Below are 20,957 nucleotides of genomic sequence, written 5' to 3'. Positions count from 1 at the left end.
TTGTTGCAAAAAGCAATTTATGTATTTCTGGGAGAGCACACCTGGACCATCCTGCTGGATGACCGCACATGCCACTGGAATCCATGTAGCACATTTTAATTTTTTTTAACATATTCCTGCCTATATAGGAAAGAATAAATTTATTTTGATAATCGATCATAAATGCACTGGTAAAAGAAACAAGAAGCATGCTTCATTCTGTTGTACTATTTCAGGGTAAATGACCAGAATATCAAAGCTGTTTTGTCTGCTAATGGAAATTAGATCACTAAATATATATATATATATCTTTTTACAAATCTAATTTTCTCTACAACACAAAAGATTGAAAAATTCTATAGTAAACTTTTTGTTGTTTGGGTTGTTGGGGTTTTTTCTGTTAAAGAAAAGACAGATACTGACTCAGTGCATGATGAAATGAATAAAAGTAGATGGAAAAAAGCAGGAAAATAATTCCTAGAAATTTTGAAAGTGTAATAATTACTAGAAATTCTCAGTGTAATAAACCTTGACTCAATATCAGACTGTAGGAAGTCAGTGAAGGAATTCAGTGAAGGGATTCACTGGAAAAGAGGGGGAGAAAGGACAGGCCAATGAAGATCCACTTACAGGAAGACCCTCATTAGTAACACAGTTTTAGCAAGGCTGTCACTAACAAGGACAGAGATGACCTGGATGTAACCTGTGCTTGTGTGAATGCAAAAGATGCTCTCAAAAGGGCAACTGAGGGGAAAGAAAAGTGAAAAGGCACAGTTCTTTTGGGAAAGGTTTAAAGAGTGAGAGGAGCTCTTAAAGATGAAGTTACAGAAGAAAGGTGGGGGCTTCAACACAGAATTTTGGGTTGAAAAGATTCAGGTTACCACTTTCAGCCATTATTCATCTAAGCTGACACTGAGACTTCAGGGAGATGTTAGGGTAGCTGAATTATGCATGAGATGGGATGGAGAATGGCTGATCAGCATGGTTTGTGCTTTGTTGGTGGAGATATTGCAGCTGAAGTCATTGGAGGAGATGAGTGTGAAGGAGCAGGCTGTGAGCAAGATAAAGGAAGAAAATAGAAGAAGAGAAAGGTGCTGCCCCAGGTAATGTTACAAAAAGAAAGAACACAGTCTCCCAAAAGATATGTGGAAGAAACAGGCCCAAAGGTAGGAGAAGAAAGAGGCAAGGACAGCATTGCAAAATCAAGGAAAGAAAACATATCAAACAGGAATCATTGATGAGCTCTATCAGACATAGAGGAGCCAAAAGAACTAAGCACAAACGCCAAAAGTAGCTCTGCTGACCTACAGAAAATATCTTCCAGTGGGAGAGAGAAGGAATGAAAGCCAGACTCCTGGAGAGGCATAGTATAGACTTCATGAAATATGATGAAAAAGAATTGTATAAAAAGTTGCTTCCAATATTTTTACCCTGTTATATTAAAAGGAGATGCAAATCCCCCATCTTCCCTGGTTCAGGAAGTGATGAAGACTCCTTGTTTCCCAGTGTGGTTACAGGCCAAGGTGGCAATGAGTCTAAATGATACTGTTAACAACCTAACATCACTTACTAGCATGGGTGGGAGAAAAACAAAAGTACAGACCTATTCAGGTTTGAGGTTTTTTTAAAGTTTTATAGACCTTTCACTGCATTCCTCCTTTAACCAGCTGTCAGTGAAAAATGAAGAATGCATTTTCAACCTGTGCAAAAATGTCCTATCAGTGCCTAAGGTATTATCAGTTGCTATAAAACACTTTCCCCTTCAGCTATGCATTAATTTCTTAAAACAGTAATCCCACCTAGTAGTCTGGTAAACTTCAGAAACGTTTTAAAATTTCATAATACAGCTAAAAGTAGTTTTGATAGGCTGAAATCTTCCATATTGCGTTTGGTAATAACCAAAGCCTATATCCTTGTTTATAAAGCAGAATGGTGCTATTCTTCTGGAGAACATCCAGAGCCAATACAGCTATAAAGTCACTATAGAGTTTAAATGGGGGTTGTGCTGGTGCATGAATGCACTTGTATCTACACTGATATGTACTACTGCTCTCCACTGTTATTTGCAAGGCTTACATTACTGTCTGTCCCAAATTTCCAGTCTCTTTTACATCAATGACAGTTCATTATGTTACCTCAAAGTGTCTCAACTACTGATAGCACCATGCTGGATTTATCACTAGTCTAATTTCTACTGTGGTATCATGATTGCTTAGTGTGTTCCAGAGTCTGAGGAGAGACTTGTCAAAAATTATCAAGAAGATAAACAAAACCAGGTACCCTGAGTAAGTGTGTTTGTGAGATCCCATATTAGGTGGGGCGGGAGAAGGAGTCTGGAGGTGCATTTGATTTTTATGACCCCTGTCTGTGGCACAGGGGTAGTAGTTCTGTATCTCATAAGTAGTTTGGCCATTCGCAGTGTGGCAAAGTCTTTTTACAGTCCTCCATGCAAATGTTTGTATGGTCGGACATGAAATTCAGTCATTGGTCTGCAAAAGATTTTGGTCTGAGCTTTGTTCCTGGACCCACTCTCCATTTCCAGGCAAGTACCTTTGCATTTCCCTCTGCTTCTCTCTCCTTCTGTGTTGTTCCAGACTCAGTCCTTGGGCCAGAGGCTGGCTGGTTCTTACTATGCATTTGTTTCGGTGTTCAAAAATGAGTTTCCCAACTGATGTAGGCTTCCTGGCACAGCTGGTGCTGAAAGCAATAGTTCACCTACAGCTGGATTCTGTGAGCAGGGGAGGGGTAGGCAAAGCCAGGGTATGCAGACAAGTCTTCTGTTTACAGGGCAAGAAGAGAGAACACTTTTCCATGCAGATACTCTTTCTAGAAAATAAGCAGCATAGGAAACATTTTGCTGTGATCTAATTTCATTAGTGTAAATAACAACGGTGTCTGGGCATACAAAATTGGTTATGCCTGGTCATTACCAGCAAGCTCATGGAGCAGGACATAATTCAGTAGGTTTTTCAACAGGCTTTTGCAACTGTACATTAAAAAAAGCACAGTCCCTTTCAGTATCTTTGTTCTGGTTTCATCCCTAGACTTTCCACTCTCACCAGAAAAGAATATTTTGTGAGTTTTTCTCTGTCCCAGGTTGCCTTGTTGAAATCAGTAGCTGTGTATTTGAGATGGGGATGCCCAGAAGCCATTTGGTAAAAGGCATCCTAGATTTACTGCCTGAACCTGCCCTTTCAGGATGCTGCTGACTGCACTGCTCAGCAGTCAAATTGCTCAACACCCTCCCTCCCCTCCAGAAAAAAAATGAAGATGGAGAGCTCTTCTGGGGGCAAAGGAGCACCTTGAGCAGGAGGTAAATTTTCATTTAATATCTGAGAAATGCTGAAGGTGCTTCTCTGGTGAGAATGATCTCAAGTGAAATAACCTTCCTAATGCCAAATTTCACTCTAGCACATTGCAAGTGTCTAGTTAATCAAACTCTCCTCCTTGATCTGTGTTCATATCACCTCTCTGGTAGTACAAGGTATTACAAAACCATTCATACAGATCATCTTTGGTTACAGCTTCCATAAGGCTCAGCGGGCAGATAAATTATACAGCAGGTCTGATGACATTCTGTGAACTGTGGTATGAAGTATAAAACCTGACAATTTGGGTAAGAAATTGACTGAGTTAGGGACAGCAAAGGGCACCAAAGTCCTTGATTCAAATTGCATAGCATGCATTTTCTGGTATTCATGTTAAACAGCAGGCTGAGATACTGCATAAAGGAGCAAATAAAGCCAGATTTGAAATCCAGTAAACCAAGAAACATACTATAGCAATTTGTCTAAGAGATGTCTGTGTGAATCCAGCTTTCTGAGGTGCTCTGCCCCAGTGCAAAGTAGTCAAAGACCTGCTTTTATTATGATCTCCCAGTGTGAAATATATATGCAGTTGATTAATGACTGGACATGATACTCAGTGCTCTCGTTTAGTTGAGATGGTGTTTGGACAAAGGTTGGACTCAATGATCTTGAAAATATTTACAGTCTTAATAATTCTATGATTCAGGTGCTTCTGCTGGTGTATCTGAGTTTTTGTGTTGATAGCAATCATATTCTTCTCACAGCATCACCTACACATCCTATAAAAATGGAAAAGGAAGATAAGACCCAAGGCATATTGTAAATCTTTCCCAGTATGATACGCAGCTGCCTGGCTCACTTAAAAACAACCCTGCCTTAACTTTCATTTTTAAAGGGGCCAAATGTGATGAAGTGAACCCTTATTTCAGCCTTTTGGAACTGGTCAGGAATTGACACACATTAAAGCTCAGGAGGCCTCCTTGTCAGAATTCTGCAAACAGGAACAGCAGAGCTGTTGCCTCAAGGTTTGCCTCAAGCTGATGACTGAGCACTCTATAAGGGCTTCTGTGTCAAAGCCTCAGCATCAGGTACTCTTTTTTCCATGGTAAATCTAACCACAAAGCCATATTATGCTGTGTGCCATAATTGTGGCTCTTTGCCAAGAAATGCTTTTAACTCAGGGGTTGCAATAATTAATTGCCCAGGTGCTCTTGTGGACTTAAGTGTGGCTTAATCAGAATAATGCGATTGTGAGACAGGCAGGGTAAACATAACCACTCTCACATGAAGCCCTGTAAATAAGATATTGGGAATAAAGTAGCAGAAGGCTGATATATATGATTTGGCACATTTTGGACATTCATTGCTGAAGATTGTCCACCTGATTTGTAATATGTAAGGCTCTTCTAATGCATAGGGCATCTCGCATTCTTAAAGGTGGAACAGGATAGATTAAAAATATATTAGGAAACTATTTTTTAATGAGGCTACTTCAAGTACAGTTGTTGCATTTTAGGCATGAATGATTTCACAGCATTGCCAACGTTGAAACCCATTGCAAGGTTTGACTGGAAGGCAAACCAGACATCTAAAAGCACTTCAAGTTTGCCAAACCAAGATAAGAGCACATCTCTCTGAAGTTATTTAGTATCCTTAATAAAGACCACAGTATTTGTAAACTAGCCAAACCTCAGTAAAATCGAAGATTGTTTTAATTCTTTCATAATACCAAGGCCCCATATGATCCAACATGACAGATAATAGCTTTGAAAATATTCAGCATTTCTTAATGGCCAAAAAATGTATTAATGTGATGACACCTCTTTATGGCCTCTTTATCTGATGCATTTCAGCAATCAAAGCTTTCTAGAGAAGCCCAAGTGTTCATGACTCCTAATTAAATCCTAAATTTCTGCTGTGTTGAATAATGCAGAAATATCCTTTTTCCATGCTGAAATGTAATTCCTGTATTGTAATTTCATTTTTTCTTTGGAGTTGAAACAAAAGGAAAGGGAGAAAAATATTTAGCTTTAGCTAAACTTAAACTAACACTCGTACCCTGGGTGAAAACTTCAAAGGCTGTGAGTATCTGAAGAGTTTTAGACAATTGTTCAATCAGCCTTTAAAAGAGAGCTTTCCCTTCACATGGCTTATCAATTATTCTGGTGGTCACAGGTCTTCTGCAGAGATGTGAGCCAGAGGTGGTGGTTGTGGTCCCAGGCATGGCCTGCCTGGTTATGCTCTTCTTCTGAGGGGTGTCCTGACACGCCCCTGTCCTCTTGGACATTTCTCAGAAAAGTATCCAATACTGTCTTGAGCTGCAGTGTTGGACAATCACTGTTGAACAGCTCCAGGGACACACAGACACACACACATTATTTTCATATCCCAGGGTAATGTGCCACTGCAGTCAGCACTGCACCAGCAGGCCTGGGTCATTGGGAGCCCTGTTCATACCACTAGTGCAATACTCACTGTGCCAGTGCCCAAATCTCTGCTACCTTTCTATTCCCAACAGGAGGAACAGGAGGTTTTGCTCAATGTTATGGCATTACTCTGTTGGTGCTCCAAGGGGAAATCCCCTTCTCCTGTCCACCTCCAACATCCTGTGGGCAGATGAGTGCTTGTGTGCCAAGCTGAGGTTTTGGTTCTTTCAGGTGTTTATCCATGGAAAGGGATGGAGGATATAACAGGACCACTACTTTTGATCAGCTTAAACCAGCAATGAAATTACCCTGAGTGTCATATAGCTTATAAAAATGAATTTTATAAGGCCAAACTGACTTCTGAAGTATTTTAAAAGCATTTGGTTGCTCAACAGTTGAAAAACAGGCCTTTATCCTAAATAAAGACCTGAGATGTTCAAGTTTGAAAGTATGTTTTTGAAAATCTTGTCCCCAGATACTTCATCAAAGAAATGTATAGCCAGCCACGTTACTGTGAAGCAGTTCTCCATCAGCATGGAAACCTTGTTAACATCCAACTCCATCTTTATTCACCAAAACTTTTGTTTTGTGAAGTGTTCACCATCAAACTTGAATGAAGGTCTAATTCACAATGTTATGAGGGCAATATACTTCAAGGCAAGAGGAAATCTATTTTGGTACTTGTATTTTGATTAATGAGTTTTGTGAATCATTTCACTGTAGTTGTGTTTGTCAGGTGTGGCATCTTAAGGATTAATGATATCTTCAGAGCTATTTTTCAGTATATGATTTGGTGCCTGGAGTGATGATTACAAAGAAATATTTCATTTTACAAAGAGCAGCTACTTATCAATAAATCAGATTATAACAGAAACTATAGAGTATCATAGGAGAAGCCACATTGTTACTGTGACAAAACATTGAGAGAAATATAGATAGCTTTTGCACACACAGGGAAAAAAAAAAAGAAAATTAAAATGACTATTCAGCTTTTGAAAGATGGAGGAATCTCAAGTATACATGAACTTTCTGAAGTCAGCAGACAAATATCTGGTGGTCTGAGAAATGCCTGCAGTTTGACAGCTAGATTGTTAGGCACAGTCATGAACTGGAGAGGAGTGGAGGAAAATAATACCTGTGGTGCCAGGAATAGGGCAGGAGAACTGGTGACAAAAGACATGGAGAAAGCCAAAGTATTCAATGCTTTCTTTCCTCATTCTTTACTGATAAAACTGACCTTCAGGAGTCCTGGGGCTATCAGAGCAAGAGGAAGATCTGGAGCAGGAAATACTCACCCACAGTGGAGGAGGTTCAGGTTTGGGAACATTTAACAAACTGTGCATAACTCAGTCCATGGGTGCTGGTGGGGTACTGAGCCACAAGTGCTGGGGGAACTTGCCAATGTCATTGTAAGACACTCTCAACTATCTTTAAAAGATTGTGATCAAAAGTTCCCATGAAAAAAGGCAATGTCACTGCAATCTTCAGGAAGGCCAGAAAGGATCTAGGGAAGGAAAGGCTGGTCAGCCTCACCTGAATCCTTGGGAAGGTGATGGAGCAAATCCATCTGGAAACCATTTCCAAACATCATAAGGACTCTTATGAGAGGTCACTAGAAGCAGACAGCAAGGTTTTATGAAAGGGAAATCATGCCTGACCTACCTGACATCCTTCTACAAAAAGATGGCTGGATTAATGAGAAGAGTGGATGTTGCTGATCTTGACTTTTGTAAGGCTTTCAACACCATCTCCCTTACTACTCTCACAGGCCTCTCAAGGAAATATAGGCTGGATAAGTGGACAGTAAGATAGATTGGAAAAAGCCTTAACTCTAGGCTCATGAATATATGTGAATAATTATTTTTCAATGCTACTGATGAACTCTTTGTATTTGTAATGAATACTGGATAAGAAATTACAAATCTTACCACGACTTCTTTTGAATTAAGATCTGAAAAGCCAAAAATTTGCTATGTAGTTTTAGCTTTACACTATAGACATGTATTTACATGTTGTAGACTGAGAGAGCTTGGTGTTCAAGCCTAACCTGCAGCTCCTATGATTTTATCCAAAGAAGCATTAATTCATTATAGGGTTTATTTTCTTCTTGCCCATTTCTGGAATGATACTATCAATTTACCTTTTATAATAATCTCTGCCATGATAATTTCCCTAGTCCTAAATTTCCTAATTGCCTGAACATCTCTTCTGAAACTATGACAATACTCCTGAGTAGCACTGATGCAGTAGAGATGTTTACTCTTAATTTTGTAAATCTTGGCCTGCAGTATAAAGCAAAAAGCCTTCAGGAGAAAAGAAAACTTGAAGTTATAGTTCAGGATCTCACATTAACATGAGGAGATTGGTCTTGTATTGCTCAAATGAAACTCATAAACAAGCTTTATCCCTTCAAAAAGTTGCTCACCACTCTATACCACCAGTGTGCTAGAGTTTTGGGCTCCTTGTCTTTAACAGCAGCAGAATGGCTGTTCAGGAGGAACAACCTCCTGGATCCCTGAAGATCCATTACTTAGAAAGGGGTAGTTACTGTTGTGTTGAGATAGTTAGGACTATTCATTTCTGACAAGGCTGTAAAAAGGACCAGAGTGTTTTTTGTGGAGAAACAGAGACCCAGGAACAGTCAAATGTAGGACTTTAGAACATAGGCTGAGATCATTTGGAATTTAATATAAAGGCAAATAAGTTATTTGAGTTTCAACTGAGTTTAGGTTACATCTCCAGAGCTCTTGTCAGATTTTCTTATACTTGAATTTTTCCCAATTGATCATTTCATGTTCCAAGTATCCATTTAAAGCACAAGGAAAATAACTGGAGGAAAAATTATAAGGGTGGATTTTTTTTTTGTGTCATTGAAATCTCTCATGTAGGTGTCACAAGCAGCTCATCCCAAAAGTTCCATCTGAAATTAGACAGCACTCTCTCACCATGTAACAGCGCATTCTCTTGACAATCCTTCCTGTGCTTCTTTTCAAAGGGGGAAATTTTCAATGGGTTCACAATGGTTTAAAAGTGAAAGAGGGGATATTTAGGCTGGGTATACAGAAAAAAATTCTTCTCTGTGAGGGTGGTGAGTCCCTGGCACAGGTTACCCAGAGAAGCTGTGGCTGCCCTATCCCTGTCCAAGGCCAAGTTGGATGGGGCTCTGAGCAACCTGGGATAGTGGAAGGAGTCCCTGTCATGGCAGGGGAAGAAACTCAGTGGGATTTAGGATCCCTTCCAACCCAACCCACTCTATGGTTCTGTGATTCTATTTCATGATGGACTTAAGCTTTCACTTACAGTCAGGCCTGTCATAGCCCAAGGGTTAGGAAATTTAGGGGGGAAACCAGACATGCTTGATGTCACATAGGATTTTATTTATCTAATGAGGACTAGACATTCATATGTTGCCACCAATATTCATTTCCAATTCATGGAAGTTAATTTTAATAGTGCATGGCCTCTGCAAGCCCCAAGATAGCCTGAATAGCAGTGTGTGCTTATTTTGCAGGAAAAGCAGATGATTAGCTATGGTTAGACTTTGTAGAATCACAGAATCATTAAATTTGGAAAAGACCTTTAAACTCATAAAGTCCAACAATCAACCCAGCACCACCGCCGCGTTCACCATGAAACCATGGCATTTGTTTGACAGCTCTGGTATTTCAAATATATCCCATTTTTAGTATTTTACATAGTTTTTACAGAGTGTTTAATTTTAAATAGACCTTAGAATTAATAAAAGTATGTGTCTTGTTCTATTTAGGATCTCATGAATAAGTTAACTAGAGATTAATGATTCAGAAAAATGGATTTTCTTCTTTTCACCACTTCATGCTTTCTCAGTAATTCCTTACCACACATCCCACATTTATTCATGGTCAGTTTTCAGCTGACCACAGATCATACAACTAAACAATGATTTAAAAAATAGCAAATTATCCTAAATAGTTTGTTTATTTCCCAGAAAAAGTTGCTAAATTATTACTTGCCTGTAATGTCAAGGTTGAGGTGTTGCACTAGTGAAAACAGGGTGATACTGCTGGATTCAACCAATAGTAACCAACCACACATCTCTCTGTTAACTTGCCTCCTGAGAAGTGTCACAGAAAGAATACTATGTGCTTGCTGTGAGCACAAAGGGAAAGAAGAAGGTGATTTTTTACTGTCCTTTGCTTTGCAGTGGCAGGAAAAAAAACTATATAGCTGTAACCCCATGGGGGAAGCAATGGGAAGGAGGCAAGAGGAACAAGAGCTCTCGTGCTTGTTACTTAACACAAAACTTGAAATGTGGTTGAGGGAAGTGATCCCAATTTTGATAACTGTGTTTGTTGTATTTCCCTGAGCATAGCCCACAGGTTATTTGGAAGAATAACTTCTGATTTGTCAGTAGCTGAGATTGTTTATATATACACATATATATGCCTACATTTGCAGGCAAGGCAAGAGGAGTTTACTGCAACACATCCCCTCTTCCAGCAGTCACCAGATACAGCCCCACTGACAGCCTTTGATGCCTTGCCTGCTCCACTAGCATTTCGCTGCTTGAGTTTTTGGGGGATCCTTAAAATTTAGGATCTCTGAAGCTCTCTTTTTGAGGAATGGGTGCAATTTATGTCTATTCTGTGCTCCTAATGATGATATAAATATTTGACTATACTTGAGAATCAATCCCTGTGGAAAATCCTATGAGCTTCACCTCTGAACCATAAAATGCAACATACTGCAACCTCTCTACCAACCCAAACCAGTCATTTCTTATGGCAGTATGAAAATAAGCTGCTTGGTTCTACTTTGCTTTTTGCACATTATGGGGATCCCTCTTAGAGGAACTTCCTTTAGAGGAGGTGCAAATGTGGTGTGAGGAACACCATGAACCAGATCCCCTGGAAGTGTAATTGCAGCAGATTTTGTGGCTAACAGTGAAAAAAAATAGAAAGAAAGGTTATTTTAAATGGGAGTATTTTAAGGAGCTTAGCATAGAAATCAGAATTAGGAGTCTGGAGGCAAGATGTGAGTGCATGACAAGGCAAGGACTTGTCAGCCAGAATGGGTTAATGTGGTAACAAAACAGCAGCTCTTCTCCTCAGCTGAAAATGGAGCTTCTTAGCAAATCAGCTGCCTAATGCAGAAGTACAAGCAGAAAGCAGACACAGAGGTGAATTGCCTGAGGGTCTCACATATTTCAAAGCATAGAAATGTAATGATATCTTAAAGAGGTATAGACAAGCCAAGGAATACCTGTGGCATCTAAAGAACATGTCTTATGAGGAGCAGTTGAAGGAGCTGGGGGAGCTGAGCCTGGAGAAAAGGAGGTTCGGGTGTGTCCTGGGTGACTTTATGATGCTGAATTGAACCAGAACAAGGGCGAAACTTCTCACTCTCTACGACTCCCTGACAGGAGGGTGTAGCCAGGTGAGAGTCAGGCTGTGTTCCCAGGGAACAAGAGACAGGACAAAGGCAAACAGCCTTAAGTTGTGCCAGAGGAGGATATTGGTGAAAATTCCTTCACTAAAAGGATTGTCAAGCATTTGAACAGGTTGCTGTTCAGGGAAGTGGTTGAGGCACCAACCCTGGAGGGATTTAACCAATGTGTGGATGTGGCACTTGGGGACATTGGTTAGTGATGGCCTTTGCAGCACTGAATTAATGGTTGGACTTGATCTTAGAGGCCTTTTTATTCAAAACAATTCTATGATTCTTTCCTATTAAAATACTAGAAATGCTACTGAAAGGCTTAGGAATACTGACAATATTATCCTTGCTGTTTTATTTATCCCATCTTCCCTGGTAAGCAAAGCTTTGGTAGGTCAGTGACAGTTACTGAGATTATTGGCTATTGTCATTGCTCTCACTTAAAAGTATGTTTTATGTATTATTTAGGTTATTGTCCTCACTATATATGGTGGCATGCTCTACCTTAGAAAGGATTAAAATACAAAACATGAAATAAGAAACAGGAGAGGACAGTAGCTCAGTGTCTTAATTATAGAGCTTTAGGAGCTGGACCATGTTCAGACTGTTACTGTGACATGCAAAAACTTGCTGCCTCTCACTCTGAGGTTGTTTGCTTTCACAGATCAGCAGGTGGGAAGAATTGCCATAGATGCTGTTTTCAGTAAGGGTAAAGTGTGCTAGAGAAAGAAATCTTATCACTTTTTTAAAAGGAGGACAACAAATCCTGAAGATACCCAAACATATTTATTACATGTAATGACATCTGTGCTCAGTTAACCAAACAGCAAATCCAAGCACAGGTGAGCTCATGGGAGACACTCTGCCTGACTACGTGGCTGCCACCACCGCCGCCTCCTCCTCCTCCTCCTCCTCCTCCTCCTCCTCCTCCTCCTCCTCTTGCCAACTGTAGAGCCTGTAGCTTTGGTGCCTGAGAGGAGCAAATGGTGGTATTTGAGAGACCTCTGTTTTCAAGTAATTTCCTGAGCAGCACCACTGCTGGTTGTGGCATCCTGCAGTCAGTGACTCAGAACAGTGGGCACTGCTACAGTGCTCCAGGACCCAGTCCCAGTCTGCAGTTATCCCCACAGCAAATCTGAGTGGCTCCATCCACCTACTTTGGATTTAGAGATCAAAAAGCAGCCCTAATTTATATATTTCCTGACTTCTCAGGAAATTATATTTAAAAATCATAACCTTGCTGTTACTATACGGTATGTTTTTGTACTTGTTGTTCGGCTATAAATTCTGACAGCTGCCAGACCACAAATCTGGACCCATTAGTTTGCCAAAAGGGATAGTGAAATAGCATGTTTATGCAAATGTTGAAGTGTCTCACAAATCCACATAACTTAAAAGCACCAAGAAATACTACATGTGGTTTCTTCAAATGTATTCCGGCTAAATGCTTTTGAGATATTGACTGATTTATTGAGCCACATATGTGAACTACATGGGCCAGGCCTAGATCTCAAGATTTTTCTTTAGTCTTTTGTGTGAGTCAGCTCAAGGCACTGCTGGCCTTTTTTGGGTCTAGCAGAATTATGCCCCCCTTGAATGCGATGTGAAAGGTCAGAGACAGGAGAGAATCAGACACAGGAAGCATCTTTTGTGGTTTCCACCTGCATTTGTCCTTGAGTTTAGTGGAGCAAAATACTCAGGTTTCCCATTTTAGCACTTGTCACAAAACAAAAATGCAAAATTCTCAAGGAGTGAACCTGCCAAGGGCAGTAAAACCTCTCACATGCTTTTGTCCAGAAGAACATTTGAAGGGTTTCTCCTAACATTTTTTTTTTCATTTTGCCCATTCAGAATGAATGCATCCTTACACATATGCTGTAGCACAAAGCCACCTTCCTGTATCATCCTTATTCATTTAATGGGAGAGAATGGGTGGTCATTTCAGGACCATCTAGAACATTGGCATAACAAACTGTATAAATAACTATTGTCAGAGTATAATTTCTTTCTAGATTCCCTCAATTTCTTTCTTCAGTATAGATGTCAGCATGCATGCATCTTCTCAATTTTATAGGCTGGATTTTAAAACTGCAGCAAGAGAACTGTGTGAAAAGGCACTGCCACATGGACTGCAGTGTTTGCCCTTTGCACTTTTTTTCCTGCCTGTTAGTAGGGTGCATCTCAGAAGGAATGAGAACATTACTAATGGCTTTGAATGCTGCATCAGTGATGTGTGAATGTTTGCCATAATTTGGCATAGCACAGCAGAGAAAACACCACTTGCAATCCCACCTCTAGAGTAGAGCAAACTAGTGGAGTAGCCCAGGAAGTGTAGAATGCTATAATAGGATTGCTAAATGAAACCAGCAGCCTTTGCTCTCTAGGGCTTGGTGATTACTGCAGGAGCTGCTCACAGGGTTGGTTAAAGATTGCCAGCACTGAGTGATTTCAGTGCTGTGAATTTCCATGGTTCTCATTTAGAGTGGTGCCTGCAATAATGTGATGTATTGTTAGCAAAATGCTTTAAATGCTACCCTAAAGGGTTGGCAATTTTAGCAGGGCTTTTCTGTTTCAACACATCATCTGCCAAGCCCAGTCATTTTTATAAGATACAGAAGAGTAGCCAAGAAAGCTAAAGAAAATAAAATGTAAGTGTATATATATATATATATATATATATATATATATATGCATATAAATTGCAGGGGGCAGGATGCTTTAAAAGCGTATTCATCAAATATGGGAGGCAAAGTGACTGTGGTGAGAAGTTTGCAATTTCACTGCATGCTGAAGATATTAGTTAGTGTTTGAACAGGATGGAACTGCAATGTCATCGCTGTCTTAGGTAAAGGTGCTGACAGCTGGAATAAGCAAATGTTTATGCCTCCCATCAGATCTCAGGCCAGTGTGTTTGTAGGGAATGGCTGCAGAAGCTCATCTGGGACACCATGATGGTTCTGGTGTGCTGCCTGCCTGTGAAACATAATCCCCAGCATGCAGGAGTAGTACATCTCAAACCATCCTTCCTTAAACTGTGCACTTCCTTCTGAATCAAACACACAGTCAGAACAGTCTGTTGTCAGAAGGAGGTGTCAGGGGAGGGGGGTTCCCCACCAGACTCCCTGTGCCTACAGCTGACCTTGGCTTCACATGATTATGACATTTGGGGACATCTTTTTCAGAGGAGAGTGGTTTGGTAGCTGCCTGTAGGTGTAGAAGAAGAGATTAGGCCTGGCCCCTGATAAATCACAGTTGTACTAATTACCAAAGAAGAGGAATAGCCTTGCCCTTAATGGGTTGCAGTTGTGACTAATAAAGATAAGTATGATAAAAGGGGTAGGTTGGTGGAAGTCTTGGAGGAAGAGGATCTAGAAGAAGATTTGAGGAGGAAGGAACAATCTGAGAGACACAAAGAAGAACAAAACAAGGAGGAGAGTTGCTGCAGTAAAAGATCTGCTGTGAGGTCAGAGTGGGTCTGATGGAGTCAGAGCTGCTGTTGGAGCCTGCAGTCATAGTCGTGGGTGAAAGCTGTGTTCAGAGTCTGCAAACCAGTACTTGCAGTCACAGTCCAGCTGGCAATAGCCAGCAGTCAGAGACTGCATTTGGACTGTGCAGTAGGAGCTTGCTGTAATCAGAGTCAGGATAGCAAAGCTGTAAAAAAGAATAAGCTGGGACCCTTTTCATGTTGTTGGATGATCTTGGCTAATTTCTATCCCTACTGAGAGTATTAACTGCCTGCTCTTTAACACCAGGCCTAGAAAATAAACAAGAAGTGAGAATATGTTTAGGACCTGATCTGGAGCCTTTGAAGTCAATGGCAAAACTTGAGTTGATTTTGTTTAGTAGGTCTGAAACTGTACCACTATTCTGTGTAGGTACATTGTGTCAAGGCAAAGGCAACTCCTTGTGACCCAGATGTGTCTCCCCAGGGTCCTCTCCCACACCTGCCTGAGCCCAGGAGACTGATGTCAGCTTCAGTCCTTGCCAAGCAGTGCTGGAAGAGAGTCGGTCTCTGGCTGTAGCACACTCAGGGTTTGCTTGTTCTAGACCCTGCCCTATACGCTACCTCCTCAGTTTGACTTTGACCCAGCATCATCCATGAACCAGGCCATGTGGGGCTCTGGCTGAACCTGGCTGCCCTTGGCCTACCCTGCTGCCTGGCTGGGGAGTTGGACAAGCCTTGCCCTGCCACCTCTGAGGACTCAATCAATCTTCATCCTGCTTTGCCTGGCACCGCGGCTCCTCCATGGCAAACCAGACACAGGACTGGAAGACACAACTTCTCCCTTCCTGCTTCCTTTCTTACCCAAGCCCTAGTGCTGGAGAAGGAATGCAATTCACATGAGGATAACATAGGAGCAGATGCAGAGATAGCCCCTTTCCTCATTAAACTTTATTCCTGTTGTGTCCAGTGGAATTGTCCATCCATGACTCAGCACACTAATGATTTACAAATTGATGTCATCTGATATTCACAGGGGAAGGGTTTCTGCAATACAGATAGTTTTTACTGTTCCAGATGAAATGGGGTTTTCAACACAATATGAAGAATTACATGGTGTTCCTAAGTGTGCTCATGTACTCCTCTGAGCAATGTGTGTTCTGGGTTACCCAGGGAAATCTCCTTCTGACCTATGTAAAAGCAATGCCACGGCATGCTTATTGAATTTGTCTCCAAATCAAATGTAAAAAATATTAGTGATTTCAGAATATATAGGAGGGTTTTGCCATTTGCAACGTTTGAGGGCTCATTATAGATCTTCAAGATATTTTGACTTATAAGTTGTATTTTATCCTTCTTTTGCAAGCTGTTTACAGACCCAATAAAACACCTTTCTCTGGGCTATATTGAATACCAAGGGCTGTTTACCTCCCCCAGACTTCCCTTGCTAATCTCAGCAACCTATTTTGTCCCAACAGGTGTAGTTCGCCAGGTGAGGCCCATAATTGGACCCTTCCATGCCATCCTGAAACTGGAGATGAACTATGTCATGGGTGGAGTGGTGTCCCACCGCAACATCGTCAACGTCCATGTCTTCGTGTCTGAGTACTGGTTCTGAGGGACACCCAAAACAAGTGCTCCAGCCTGAAACATTACCACAAGCTTTTGTCATATATTTGTTCTTAAAACCCAATAGTGTTCTTTTTTGTTGTTGTTGTTTTATTTTTTTAAATATTTGGATGATAGTTTAAGATAAATAACAAGCTATTATGTTGATTAGACATAGGGCAGAACAAATTAAGTGAGCCTATGTAGTTGTTTGTATAAATACGTAGTGTTTAAAACTGCTCAGCTGCCTGGTGAAATTTAAAGCTTTTCTAAGTGTTTGGACAGATTTCAGCTATTACTCCTTGGCCAGATAACCTGGGTGACAGGCCGTAGAACAAAACAGATGTCAGAGCTGGGGATATACAGGGATGAGTATAGGATGGAAGTAGGATAAGGATTAATAATTTCACCTCAAATTAACTGCCTTGAAGAGGATTGTCAGAAAGTGATAAATAGTTTAGGTTTGGGCCTTCTGAATAGGCCCTCAGAATTGCTAATCATTCCTGAAAAGTTCAGCCTGGATATTTAAGAAGTGACATTCAGCTGCAGCAACCAGAGGAAGTGCAAAAGGAATCAGAAATATTTAGAGACTAACAAGCTATTGCACATATTTAAAAAATACTCCCTTTTTTTGGTACTTATTATTTGATTCATAAAATTGTTTGATTCTAATTAAACAAGTACCTGTCATTGAAAATAATCTGTTACAGGAATGCAGCATATTGTTTAAATTCCAATCTCACCAGTACTCAGCAATACATGGGAAACTCAGACTTCATCTCCTGTCTGTTCTAAAGCTCCATGCCTTTTTAAAATTGGTAATAAATTAGCATATTAAACTGTACATTTCCTATGCACCAAACCAAGGCATATGTAATAATACAATGAAAATCTCACAAATAAATGAATGTTAATGTATTTTCTGGATATCAAAATACTGTATGTTTTTCTTATTACAGAACAGAAAAGAAATAACTCCATGTTTCATTTATGTTTGTAAAGATATGAGGCAATAAAGAAGGTCAAATGGGAAATACTACAAAATATGCCATGGTTGCTGATTCCTGGGAAAGTTATATGATGCAGCTTTTATAAACAAATTCATCATATACATATTCCCCAGCCACATCAGATCTCCTTGGTTATTATTAGCACTAAGCATGGAACAGCCTGCCATGAGAATCTGTGGCTGCCCCAACCCTGGAAGTGTCCAAGGCCAGGCTGGATGGGGCTTGGAGCAACCTGGGATGGTGAAAGGTGTCCCTGCCCTGGCAGGGGTTGGAACTGGATGAGCTTTAAGGTCAGTGTGATCCTGCTACATTTACTTTTTAAGCAAGTGTTTGTGCTCTGGGTCTGTTTGAGAGGATGTTATTGATGCCAAAAATAGCAGGTGCCAGCTGTGGCAGAAAACAAGTGTGAGCTCTGAGGGATTTTTCTGTGAGCACCAGCCCCTAGCAACCCTCTTGCAGAATTTCAGCAGTTTGCATTTAGTGTTTCACAGGGATGCTGGCACATGACTTTTCTATATTCCATGGTGGTGTTAAGCCACACTGTATAGAAAAATAGTATATGTTTGTACTCACGTGCTGGGCAAGGATGGAAATGTTCATGCCATGCCCCCATTGCCTTTTTCTTACCCATCTGAGCTTGACATCTCCTCTCTCAAGTCTTGCTCTTGACACAAGTGAGATCACTAATGCAGCTGGACAAGGAACCCACACCTGGGATGCTCTCATCACCTTGGATGAGTTTTCCGAGCTAGGTGGGCTTCACAGAGGTTAAACAAAGCATCAGTTCCTTTTGCCATGGGCTACATCACATACAGAGCTGGTGGTGGCTGGCTGTGGTTGATGTGGTTCATTTAACCTTTTTTTTTGCTTATGAATTGTGATGATACCACTCATAAGAACAGCAGGGAAAATATTAACACAGTGAAAAATCTGCACTCTTATCTACTTCTTGCACAGTGATCTCAAAATAAGCAAATGATGCTAAGGGCAGCAGAGTAACTTCCCTTGGTTCCCTTGGTTTCAAAATTATTCTGAGGTGATTCTGAGCAGCCATGTGAGACAAGGCTGTTGGAATTCAGTAGAACCAAAAACAATAAGTGTGCTCCTTAATATAATTAAAAAAAAAAACAAAAAAACCCCAAAACCCAAACCTGCAAATAACAGCATTCTTCAATTTCTTTCTACTGTGGGCAGGTCTATTGTCTTGATATTGTGTCTTCTCATCTGTTTTCTCTAACAAGGTTTGAGTTTGTGTCCATTGGCTGCCTCTTCCCTTTTAATTTTTTAGTACTTGCAACATCCAAAGCTCAAGGAGTGTTGGAAACACTCTCAGGCCCATGAGATGTCCTGTGCAGGGCCAGGGGCCAGACTTCAATGATCTCTGTGGGTCCCTTCCAGCTCAAGATATTCTATGATTCTGTTAACTAATTAAACATATTTGTTTTGATTTGTAGAAAAGGCATTATCTCTGAAAGAAACAACAAAATGAAATCCTTCTTTTCCCTATGCTGGCATTTTTGCTGGCTCTTCAAAAGTTATCAGCCTAGATCTCCCAGGGATGCTCACTCCAAGGGCTTGCAGTCAGTCACCTTCATATGCAGCAGCTTATTGTTCTCTCTCGGCCAAGGCTGGAGTGAGCACAGTTTTGATGGAACAGCCAGAGCCTCTCTAGGCTGGCCAGCACGTGCCTAGCCATGGGATAAGGAATGCTGTTTTCCCTGGGGAAAGGGAGAGGGACCAGAATGTGATTTACATTCCAGGGTGCTGAGTTTGGCTGAAGTTTCCATCCTGCCTATAGGAAGCCCACTCCCCATCTGCCTCTGCATGCTCAGCTCCTGTACTGCCAGCCAGGGCTTCCAGGCTCCCAGCAGAGGATGGGGAGGATGCCTTTTTCTCCAGCTCCCCTCTGGTCTCTCCAGAGCATGGCTCTCTGCTCTGATGCAGCAAGGAATGCCAGAGTCCTTCCCACATCACTTCTGCTCTCTGGGTGCCTTTGTTCCTGCTGCCTGTGGTGAGAGTGGGAGGTGTGAGGCTGCCTGGAAATTGCTGCTCCAAGAGAGAGACATAAAGTACACCCACCAAGTCTCCAAAACATTGGTCTGATGAAAGATCTTTTATTCCTGCTGTGGCTAAGAATGTGATATCTCTTCTGTAATGAGACCCCTTTTTTTTTGCTTTCACCTTATCCTATTTCATTGGGTATTTCCCCTCTTCCTTTCCTTTATTGAAGTCTCCTCTCCCCCTCCATATTTTCACCCTCTGCATCCATCTTCTTATTTTTTTCTATCAATGAGTGTTTACTTGTAACTGAGCACTTGAAGTTAAACATGACCACCAAACCCAGGAGAGAGATCTTGAACCGCTGCAGAGAGACAACCCATCCTGGGGTGACTACAGACAGACAAAGGCATGTTTGCTTTTATACCCAAATGTTTTGTCATGTTACTCTGAATCACATCCAGATCATGCCAGGAGGGACACTTTCATGGGACAGTTTCTGGCCACTCTCTTTTAAACTTCATTTTTTGGGGAGCATCTTCTGTTAGGAAAGGCTGAGGAAATTGGGATTGTTCAGCCTGAAAAAGAGAAGCTATGGGGTGACTCAATTGCCCCTGCTAGTACCTGAAGGGAGCCCTCAAGAAAGATGGAGAGAGACTATTTACAAGGCCTAGAGTGACAGGACAAGGGAGAACAGCTTCACATGAACAGAAAACAGATTTATATTAGATACAAGCAAAAAAAATCTTCCCTGTGAGGGTGCTGGCACAGGTTGCCCAGAGAAGCTGTGGCTGTCCCACCCATGGAAGTGTCCAAGGCCAGGTTGGATGGGGCTCTGAGCAACCTGGTCTAGTGGAAGATGGTGGGACTGGAGGAGCTTTGAGGTCCCTTCCAACCCAAGACATTCTGGGATTCTATGATTCTTACATGGTGTTTGAGAGTCCATGAGGGCAAAGCAGTTACCCATCAATCACACCTAACTTAAGTCTGGTTTTGGTATTGCTTGGATGGAAGGGGAGTCACCCCATTTAAATTGAAAAACAATCAAGTCAAAGGTGATGCCTTTTTCAACCTAGAAATGAAACTTGAGGTAGTTTTAGTATAGGAGGTAATATAAAAGTGCATCTTTATTGGCACTCCAAGAGCAGTTATGGAAGAATGTCCACAAAATCCACCTTCACAAGGGTGCATGCATTCTTATAGGTTTCAGGAAATTAGCATAACTGATAGAAAGTACCAATTAGGAGGAAAAGTGGTGATGCAATTTCCCCAAGTCAAGCCCCTTCCCTAGAGCTCCACCCCTCCACTCCCCCCCACTTGGTACTAACTCTACTTTGGTTATGAAAATGTGTCCCAAAGAGCTGTTTTCAGCCTTGGTTCCCAGTAAGAACCAAAATAGGAATAGGGGCCTTGCAGCTCTGGAATTTGTTTTGCCTTCCTGCCTAGGGAAAGGGCAGGGAAAAGTGCTGGGGAAACTAGCTACTAATGCGTTATAAGCTACAGAGCTCCAAATAATTGTATAAAGAATACCAAGAACGCATAAAAGAAAAAAGGTGAAAACCAGTAGGCATCAAAGGAAGGCAGCTGTGGTGCATCACACCATGGCTATCTTGGCCTGGCCATGCTCATAGAGCAGGTTGATCCCCAATATGCTGTTAAGAATTTTTGTTTTTTTCATTAGCTGATGGTTCTCACATGAGTGAGATCTGGTGGAAGTCATATAGTGATGAGGGGGAAAGAGCTGATGAAAGATTTTGGGTTACTCCGCCCA

At 41.2% G+C, this 20,957-nt stretch overlaps 1 protein-coding gene across 1 annotated transcript in view; it reads left to right on the top strand.

Moving 5' to 3' along the window:
- Positions 1-16,526, top strand: part of FBLN1 (fibulin 1) — a 74,804-nt gene extending 58,278 nt beyond the window's left edge. Inside the window, 1 exon segment of the mRNA XM_079304160.1 lies at positions 16,049-16,526. Coding sequence (XP_079160286.1) covers positions 16,049-16,188 — 140 coding nt within the window. The 3' untranslated portion in view covers positions 16,189-16,526.
- Positions 16,527-20,957: the final 4,431 nt, after the last annotated feature.

This window comes from Erithacus rubecula (genome assembly GCF_903797595.1).
Source record: "Erithacus rubecula genome assembly, chromosome: 4".
Taxonomy (NCBI): domain Eukaryota; kingdom Metazoa; phylum Chordata; class Aves; order Passeriformes; family Muscicapidae; genus Erithacus; species Erithacus rubecula.
The sequence above is the reverse complement of the archived record's forward strand: the minus strand, read 5'-3'. Positions and strand labels throughout refer to the sequence as shown.